Here is a 10,940-nt window from a genome sequence, read left to right on the forward strand (position 1 = left end):
ATAGACAAATAGAAGTTATTTATTCATTTATTTCTCATGCATTAAGTAAAATTTAACTTATATAAATTTTGAGTTAGTCAAAATAACTCTAGCTGACATAATAGAATTTGAATTAATAACTTTTTTGGTGGTAGATATAATTGCACATTGCTCAAAACCTCAAAGAATGTTAAACTTACCTTCACCTACAACCCCAAGGATCTCAAATTTATTCATCACATTACCAATGTTAGGAATCTTCATGAAGACAAACTCCTCTTTAGATGCAAGCCACAGAACATGGCATCAAAGAACTTCTAAGAAAGTTGTACAGTAAGTAGAACAAAAAATGTCCGAAGGAAGAAATATTCACAGGTTGGCAGGAACTTTCACATATTTGTCCTAATGTGAATTATTAAATGATTTCCTGAAAAAACAAACACAATTAAAAGTCATAAATTTTATTTCTCAGTACTCTAATAACCTATCCAATCTTTTCGTACAGTTCTTTTAAAACCACGTTGTTTCATATGCTACTACTACTAATAATAATAATAGTAGGAGGGAAGTACCCAAAATGAAACACAATTAAAAAAATGTACTTAACTATATTTGAAATGAATACTATAACTGCACTGAACGAGCCCGGGCAGGGAAAAGAATTAACCCCAGGCAACTTTTGAAAGGGGTTCCCAGGTGGCTTAGTGGTAAAGAATACACTGCCAAAGCAGGAGATGTGAGTTCGATTCCTGGGTTGGGAAGATCCCCTGGAGGAGGAAATGGCAATCCACTCCAGTATTCTTGCCAGGAGAATTCCATGGACAGAGGATCCTGGTGGACTACAGTCCATGGGGTCGCAGAGTCAGACATTACTGAGCAAGTGAGCACACACACACAACTTTTGAAAACAGTATTTTAACTACATACTTTCCTTGAGTTAAAGAAATATAAACAAACAAACAAAAAAAGAAATATAAACAAATATTACACTCAGTTATTTTTTACAGAGATGTGAAACTTCTTTATGTATATTCTAGAATTAAGCAAATAAGTAAACATACTGTGGATAATGTGGGTTTCGTCTCATTCTCATAAAGGAAGTTACAAATATGAAAATTGGGAAAGCTTGGAATTAAGAGTTAATCATGTAAGGTCAGTTATTAATATAGAGAGATAAAGAAATAGATATAAATGTGTATGTAAATTACATATACACATACATTCTTCTAAAAGGGTAAAACATGAATCTAACCATAGGCAGCAACAGACAAGCCCAAACTGAGGAATATTCTACTCAATAACTGGCCTGTATTCTTTAAAAATGTCTATGTCATGAAACATAAGAAACGACTAAGCAACTGTTCCAGAAAAGAAGATTAAGAGTCATGATAACTAAATATAATGCATGATCTTGGACTGGATGCTAGACAAGAAAAAATATTTTTTTGCTATAAAGGGTAAATGATAAAACTTAAAAGTCTACAGATTAGATAGTGAAGTGAAAGTCGCTCAGTCGTGTCCAACTCTTTGCAACCCCATGGACTGTAATCCATGGAATTCTCCAGGCCAGAATACTGCAGTGGGTAGCCTTTCCCTTCTCCAGGGGATCTTCCCAACCCAGGGAGCGAAGCCAGGTCTCCCACATTGCAGGTGAATTCTTTACCAGCTGAACCACAAGGGAAGCCCACAGATTAGATAATACTGTATCAATTATAATTTTTTTTTGACAATAGTAAGGTGGTTACATAAAACAATCCTCTTATTTTAAGAAATGACAAGATGAGTGGTGATCCAAAGCTACAAATTTTCTGGTTATAAAATGAGCAAGTCCTAGGGATGCAATGTACAACATGGTGACTATGGTTAATAATACTCTACTGTATATTTGAAAGTGGCTAAGAGTAAATCTTGGGCTTCCCTGGTGGCTCAGAGGGTAAAGCATCTGCCCGTGATATGGAAGACCCAGGTTCGATCCCTGGGTTGGGAAGATCCCCTGGAGAAGGAAATGGCAACCCACTCCAGTATTTTTGTCTGGAGAATCCCATGGACAGAGGAGCCTGGTGGCCTACAGTCCAGGGGATCGCAAAGAGTCGGACACAACTGAGCGACTACACTAAATCTTAAGTGTTCTTCACAAGAAAGAATACCTAACTATGTGTGGTGATGGATGATAAACAGACTTATGTGATCCTTTTGTAATATATACAAATATGAAATCATTATGCTATACACTTGGAACCAATGTTATATATCAATTAAATTTTGATAAAATAAAGTACAGCCTAAATCTCTAGAACAATCTAATAAAAAGCTTAACAGAAAAAAATAAAAGGAGAATATCAAAGTTCTTAGAGATAATTTGCAAGTTACACCAATTCAGAAAAAAATACATATGTAGATACAGAGGAAGAGAAACAGAAAGAATGATAAAGTAAATATTATAAAATGTTTACATTTGGGAGATCTGGGTCAAGACTCCATGAAACAGGAAATTCTTTACATGATCTTTACAACTTAAAATCTGAAATTATTTTGAAATATTTTTTTGCTTAAAAAAAAAAATCTATACTATCTTTAAGAAGAACAGTTGTATCAACATAAAGTACTGGTTTAAAATGAAGAAATAAATCTAAACCAGTAAAGAAATTTTCTTTGCTGCTTATGAAATCTGAAACTTAATAAATTTGAGTATCCTATGTGATATAAACTACTGACACAAAAAGTGGCCGTTTTATATACTAATGGTAGGAATGTAAATCTAAAGAGAAATATGTCCATAATTAAATGTCTTTTAAATGTTCATATCTTGATACAAGTATCTGAAAAAACCTATAATATCATTCTTAAGTGTGGAATATTTAGATATAGCCCCTTTAAAAATTAAGAACATGACAAGAAATTCTGTTATTAATACTTATTAACATTACTATTAAACATTATCCTGGTGGGTTCTAGACAGCTCAGTAAGTCAAAAAAAAATAATAAAGGAATAAACTATACAGGACTGGAAAGAGAAAACCAGAATTTACAGATATTATTGTTTATATGAAACATGTATAATATCATATATGAAACGAATCACCAGTCCAGGTTCGATGCATGATACTGGATGCTTGGGGCTGGTGCACTGAGACGACCCAGAGGGATGGTACGGGGAGGGAGGAGGGTTCAGGATGGGGAACATGTGTATACCTGTGGTGGATTCATGTTGATGTATGGCAAAACCAATACAATATTGTAAAGTAATTAACCTCCAATTAAAATAAATAAATTTATATTTTAAAAAATTTAAAAAAGAAATAGCAAAACAAACAAAAAAAAAGAAAATGCAAAGGAATCTAAAAATTATTAGAATTATAAGTGTTAGCAAGCTAAATATAAACTCAGTATACAAATATCAACAGTATTTGTAAACATCAAAAAGAAACAGAAAATGTAAGTTTTAAAAATCATCTTTACAACAAAAAAGACACTTAGGACTTAACAAAAAAGATACTTAAGACCTCTATTCAAATATATATATATGTATACATATACATGTGTATATACATGTGTATACACATACATATATATACATGTGTATACATATATATACACATATGCATAAGCATACATATATCACATATATGTGTGTACTTATGTGTATATATATGTAAAGTTTATTGAAAGTCATTAAAGATTACCTAGATCAATGAAGTTTTTCCAATTTTAAGGCTAAAGGATATCAATTATCTCTATATTAATCTATATAGGTAATGCAATTTCAATCAGAATCCCAAGAGTTTTCTGAGGAATTACAGTAAGCTGATTCTAAAATATATATGGAAGAACAGAATTCCAAGTACAGCCAATACTCTTCCAAATAAGAAAAATAAGAAGGCTCAGCCTTGAGGGGAGGATCTGGCAAGATACTCTCTACCAAATATACTGAGAATTAGAACTGAGCTATAAAAATTAAGACACGGTGGTCTAGGCAGAGAGAGACAAAACAGCCAGCGGAACTGACATGAGAGCTTGGAAGTAGGCCATACTTCAATATCCCTATAGTCCACACTCACCTCTATGTTACTTCTCTGCTCAAAATCCTCCAGTGGCCTCCCATATCATTAAGAGTGAAAGTCAAAGTCCACATAAACCATCAGGTCTTAATCTCCTCTCCTCTGATGTCATCTCTGACTCTTCTTTCCCTTGATTGTTCCACTCCAGTCACACTGACCTCCTTTCCAGCTCAATATATATCAAAGTCACAGTGGTCCCTAATGCTAAATATTTGTCACTCTAACACTTTAGATCAGATTTTTTATTGTCTGACTTTTCATTCAATATTTACCAAAATCGTTTTTGAAAAAAGCCAAGAGAAAGCAAACACAACACTTATTTTAGAAAACAACTTTAATTCAATGGAACCACACATTTTTAAAGGATGACTGTGACATTTAGAGAAAATGATGTCACAATTTCAAATATTTTCAAGACATAAACATTTGTTCTATTCATTCATTTATTAAACAAAAAAATTACTGACTGTCTAACATGACTCAGAGAAAGAGTAAATAAGACAAGAGACAGTTGTGAACAAGATAGGCAAAATCCTTGCCCTCATGGTGCTTCACATTTTGCTAAGGGGGGAAAAATGCAAGATTATTATCAGATAATGATACATGTTATGAAGGGAGAAACAAGGAGTGATTACTCAAAGAGGCCCCTCTACAAAGGTGACATTTGAAGTGGAATATCACTAACAGGAAGGAGCCAACATATGAAGATCTAAGTCAGTCACTTTCCAGGTAAAAGATGTGCAGAGTGTTTCTGAGAATGAATCATTCTTTTCTATGGCTGATTTGGAAGAACACCCAGGAAACAATAAATATTCCACTCTCTGTCAAGAATGGTACAGCTCATTTTAAAGGAAACTAGGGAAAAAAATTAAGTCATTCCTATTAAGAAGACTCAGCACCCACAAAAGTTTTATATGTAAGTATATATAAAGAACATTTGGTCCCACCTATTCTCTATGCAAATCAAGTAATGTAAACCCTGGGAATCAGAATTTAAATGTGAGTAAATATGTAACACAGGTGTCAAGAACAGTCTTTTAACTCCCAATATTCAAACTGATCCACATGTTCAAGCTGGATTTAGAAAAGGCAGAGGAACCAGAGATCAAACTGCCAATATCTGCTGGATCGTAGAAAAAGCAAGAGAGTCCCAGAAAAACATCTACTTCTGCATTATTGACTACGCCAAAGCCTTTGACTGTATGGATCACAACAAACTGTGGAAAATTCTTAAAGAGATGGGAATACCAAACCACCTGAAATGCTTCCTAGAAATCTGTATGCAGGTCAAGAAGAAACAGTTAGAACTGGACATGGAACAACAGACTGGTTCCAAATTGGGAAAGGAGTACATCAAGACTGTATATTGTCAACTTGCTTATTTAACTTCTATACAGAGTATATCATGCAAAATGCTGGGGTGGATGAAGGACAAGCTGGAATCAAGATCGCTCGGAGAAATATCAATAACCTCAGATATGCAGATGACACCACCCTTATGGCAGAAAGAAAAGAAGAACTAACAAGCCTCTTGATGAAAGTGAAAGAGGAGTGAAAAAGTTGGCTTAAAACTCAACATTCCGAAAACTAAGATCATGGCATCCAGTCCCATCACTTTATGACAAATAAATAGAAGGGGAAACAATGGAAACAGTGAGAAACTTTATTTCCCTGGGCTCCAAAACCACTGCAGATGGTGACCGCAGCCACGAAATTAAAAGACACTTGCTCCTTGGAAGAAAAGGTATGACCAACCTAGACAGCATATTAAAAAGCAGAGACATTACTTTACCAACAAAGGTCCATCTAGTCAAGGCTATAGTTTTTCCAGTGGTCATGTATGGATGTGAGAGTTGGACTATAAAGAAAGCTGAGCGCCAAAGAATTGATGCTTTTGAACTGTGGTGTTGGAGAAAAGACTCTTGAGAGTCCCTTGGACTGCAAGGAATTCCAACCAGTCTATTCTAAAGGAAATCAGTCCTGAATATTCACTGGAAGGCCTGATGCTGAAGCTGAAACTCCAGTGCTTTGGCCACCTGATGCGAAGAACTGACTCAATGGAAAAGACTCTGATGCTGGAAAAGACTGAAGGCGGGAGGAGAAGGGGACCACAGAGGATGAGATGGTTGAGTGGCATCACCGACTCGATGGACATGAGTTTGAGTAAGCTCCGGGAGTCGGTGATGGACAGGGAAGCCTGGCACGCTGCAGTCCATGGGGTCACAAAGAGTCAGACACAACTGAGCGACTGAACTGAACTGAATTCAAATTGAGGGAAAAACTTAAAGCCAAATTGGATTTAACTACAATTTTATATGAATAATACTGATTAATTTTTCAAGGCCTTAAAAACTCAGACACTTCAGCTTCAAGTAACTAAATACCGTGGATGAAATGTCCTTTTGAGAACAAATACAAACGCTGGAGGGAATATTTCTAAAGAACAGCCTAAAAATCCCCAAGACTGAAGGTTATGAAGAATTACCTGGCTGATATCAAGGCAAAGGAATAGAACTCAGCGAGGTAATCCAAATCATCCAAAACAATTTTAGCTCACAGACACTTGAAGGAAGATTCAGAAAAATAGGGAGAAAAACAGGCTTGCTCTTGAAACTCATAAATCCAGGGGCAAGAAGGTCAAAGGTAAAAGTGTTTCAAAAGAAGAAAGTATGATAAGCATCACTCACTTGAAGCTGAAACCCCAAGAGCTATACTCTTAGGATAAAGGAAACCAGAAAGAAATCAGTCCCAGAACAGACCTGAATGATAGCTTTATGTCACCTGAGTGACCTAAATAAACCTCTAAGTGTCCCTTGGATTGAGGTGGTCCCACATTCAGATGGTTAGTGCCAACAGTTATCTGCTTGAAAGGGGTAGCAGTAGGTGGTAGGGTGCAGGGTGTGGGGACAGTTGGCAGCAGGGTAACAAGAATGCAGCCATCATAATATTGCTACAGATAATTTCTCATTTAGCTCATGCAATACATAATCAAAGATAACAAGATACACATGACATTAACAAGAACAGAAATGACCAAAACAGAAAATGCCCCAGAAAATTTATAATATCAGGATTATCAGACCTAGATTGTGAGACAACTATAGAGTTGAATGAATAAAAACCCAAGGGTTGAACATTTTGACAGAACTGGGAGGTCCACAAGGTAGAACAAACTGGGGAAAGAAATTAGAATTCCAGAACTGGAAAACAGAATACCACCAAGGGAACTCAACACAGACAGCATAAAAAGTATACATAATACTTTCATTTTTAAAACTTAAAAAATGAAAAGAACTGTAGAATATCTTTCTTCCCCCAAGCACACACAGCACATTTATAAAAACTGATAATGTGCTAGGCTGAAATGCAATTCAAAGCAAATTATAAGGATTTAGTCCGAGGATGTTCTCTCTCCACAATGCATGTACTCAACAAATTAGTCACAGAAGAAATAATTAAGAAATATTCATATGTTTGCTCAGACAGTAAAGAATCCACCTGCAATGCAGGAGACCCAGATTCAATCCCTCAGTCTGGAAAATCCCCTGGAGAAGGTAATGGCTACCCACTCCAGTATTCTTGCCTGGAGAAGAACATGGATAGAGGAGCCTGGCGGGCTACAGAGGGTAAAGTTTCAAAGAGTCAGACACGACGGAGTGACTAACACTTTCACTTTTCATCCATATGTTTAGAAATCAATAAATAACATTCTTAAAATAATTCATGTCAGTCAAAGAAGAAATCATAATAAACATTTAAAAATAAAAATACAAATTCATTAGAAATTAAAACAATGCTTAGGGAGGTAATCAAACCCTTATAAATGCATATATCACAAAATATAAAAAATAAACTAAGAATCAATCTCAAGAGGTTGTTTTTTTTAAAGTACAGTAAAATAAATCCAAAGAAAATATAAAGAAAGAAATAAGAGCAGAAGTTCATGAAATAGAAAACACACAAAAATGGAGAGATCCAAAAGAGCTGGATCTCAACTTTGTAACTAATCAAGGACAAAGGAGAACTCAGCCCCAGTCAACACACTAAACTTTAGCTTTCTATCAGTATTACCTTAAGCAGAGAACCCAGCCATACCATCCCAGTCTTCTGATTTACAGAACTGTGAGGTAATATATGGGTGCTGTTTTAAGCAACTAAGCTTGTAGTTTTGTTGCTGTTGGAAAGTCACTCAGTCTGTCCAACTCTTTGCAACCCTGTGGACTGCAGCACACCAGGCTCCCCTGTCCTTCACTATCTCTTAGTTTCCTCAAATTCACATCCATTGAGTTGGTGATGCTGTCTAACCATCTCATCCTCTGCCACCCCCTTCTCCTTTTGCCCTCAATCTTTCCCAGCATCAGGGTCTTTTCCAGTGAGTGGGCTCTTCACATCAGGTGGCCAAAGGATTGGAACTTCAGCTTTAGCATCAGTCCTTCCAGTGAATATTCATGGTTGATTTCTTTAGGACAGACTGGTTTGACTCCTTTCAGTCCAAAGGCCTCTCAAGAGTTTTCTCTAGCACTAAAGTTCAAAAGCATCAACTCTTCGGCACTCAGCCTTTCTTATGGGCCAGCTCTTACATCTGTACATGACTACAGAAAAACCATAGCTTTAACTATACGGACCTCTGTCATCAAAGTGATCTGTCTGCTTTTTAATACACTAAGTTTGTCATAGCTTTCCTTCCAAGGAGCAAGTGTCTTCTCATTTCATGGCAGCAGTCACTGTCCCCAGTGATTTTGGAGCCCAAATAAATAAAATCTGTCATTTCTTCTACTTTTCCCCTTCTATTTACCATGAAGTGATGGGACTGGATGCCATGATCTTAGATTTTTGAATGTTGAGTTTTAAGCCAGCTTTTTCACTCTTCTCTTTCACCTGTATCAAGAGGCTCTTTAGTTCTTCCTTGCTTTCTGCCATTAGAGTGGCATCATCTCCATATCCTAGGTTGTTGATATTTCTCAGAGCAATCTTGATTTCATTTATACACAGTTTTATAACAGGTAAAGCTGAATTACAAACTATATCGGCTAGATATGCATATATAAGTGGTAAATCTATTTAAAAAATAAGTAATCAAAGAAGTGTCTCTTTTAAAAATGAGGATATTAATTAGCTCCAGGGAGGAGTTGAGATTGATAACATAAGAGGGCTTTCTGGGACACTGGTAATATTCTATTTCTTGACTTGAGTGATAGCTAAATATACATTAGAGTGTAAATTTGTTTTACCTACTTCTGTGTTGTATTTCACAATAAAATAAGGTTTTAACAAGTCAAAAATAATTCTGATAATGACATCATACATAAATAGTTTCATGGTATTGATATGGAGGCAAAAGATGATTTTTATCAAAGACAGAGCATTTCAATATTACATCAAAAAAAAAGTTTACTTGAACTATCTCTCTCCAGATTCCATATAATCCCATGTGTCTAGTGTTGGGTATCAACAGCAAAACCAAAAACTCCCAGTGACAGATCATCTGAATGATGACCACACTCCAAAATCACGCCAGATGAGGAGCTGGTAAGGAAACTGGGCAAGATATGCCTCAATGAGAGATGACTGGCATCCCAATGTGTGAAAACTCCTTGAAAAAGAGGGAATCAAGCAGGTGATTTGGGTTATTTCAGGGGGAATAACTAAGATCAGTGGTAGTAAAGTGGTAAAAAGCAGACATATCAGTGCAGTAGTGATTTGGACAATGATGAACCATTAATGGTTATTCATTCTATAAATATCTGTCAGACACCTACACTGGGCCAGCCCACCAGAGATGCTTCAGGAGACAAACAGCCCCTGCTCCCATAGAGACAATGAGGAGACAGACAATAAACAAACAAACATGACCATTCCAGATAGTGACAATTATTATGAAGGAAAGAAAACAGTCATATGGTAGAGAGTTTTGGAGACTGAAAGGGGCAGGGGGGTGAGCAGGTAGATAAGGTAGTCTGCGAAAGGCCTGTATGGGGAGGTGAAATTTCACTGAAATCTGCTTAATGTCAAGAAGCAAGTCATGGGAACAGGGATGTGAGAAGAGCATTCAAGGCAATACAGAGTCTTGAAGTGAAGTCACTCAGTTGTGTCTGACTCTGCTTCCGCATGGACGTAGCCTGCCAGGCTCCTCTGTCCATGGGATTTCCCAGGCGAGAATCCTGGAGTGGGTTGCCATTTCCTTCTCCAGGGGATCTTCCCAACCCAGGAATCGAACCTGGGTCTCCAGCATTGTAGGCAGATGCTTTACTGTCTGAGCCACCAGGGAAGTCACAGAGTCTTAGAGAGCTTGATAAATTCAAGAAACAGAGAAGATCTGTAATCCAAAGCACAGAAGACTAGCAGGGGACCTGCGGGGGGCAGGAAGAGGCCACTGAAAGCAGTTTAGCCTCGCCATGCCAGAAAAGTCATGTACAAGAGTTATGCACTAAATAGATGTCCTCTAAGGTCCCTTCCAATAAAAACATCATAAAATCTCTCAAAAATTGTTTGAGATTTTGATTACTATTAACTTTGTAAATAACAGAATGATTTTTTAAATGTATTTGTCTTTAGCTCAGTTGGTAAAGAACCTGCCTACAATGCAAGAGACCCGAGTTTAATTCCTGTGTTGGGAAGATCCCCTGGAGAAGGAACTGGCAACCCACTCCAGTATTCTTGCCTGGGAAATCTCATGGACAGGGAAGCCTGGTGGGCTACAGTCCATGAGGTCGCAAAGTCAGACACAACTAAGTGACTAAACCCCCATCTTGAACTAAGAAATACACCTAAAATTAAGCAATCTTGTCTCTGCATTGGCAAGTATGTACCTACAAGAACTGAGAGAAATGTAAGGCTTATAATGTACTTCACATATTACTAGTATTGAATTTAAGGGCTGCCTGAGCCTTAAATGTTTCCTTT

At 36.8% G+C, this 10,940-nt stretch overlaps 1 protein-coding gene across 1 annotated transcript in view; it reads right to left on the bottom strand.

Moving 5' to 3' along the window:
• Window positions 1-243, bottom strand: part of CDKL5 (cyclin dependent kinase like 5) — a 107,563-nt gene extending 107,320 nt beyond the window's left edge. The window contains exon 1 of the mRNA XM_052663614.1: window positions 180-243. Within this exon, the coding sequence (XP_052519574.1) occupies window positions 180-243 (64 nt within the window). The remainder of the gene's footprint in view (window positions 1-179) is intronic.
• Between the last annotated feature and the right edge of the window lie 10,697 nt (window positions 244-10,940).

Source organism: Budorcas taxicolor, chromosome X (genome assembly GCF_023091745.1).
Source record: "Budorcas taxicolor isolate Tak-1 chromosome X, Takin1.1, whole genome shotgun sequence".
Classification (NCBI taxonomy): Eukaryota; Metazoa; Chordata; class Mammalia; order Artiodactyla; family Bovidae; genus Budorcas; species Budorcas taxicolor.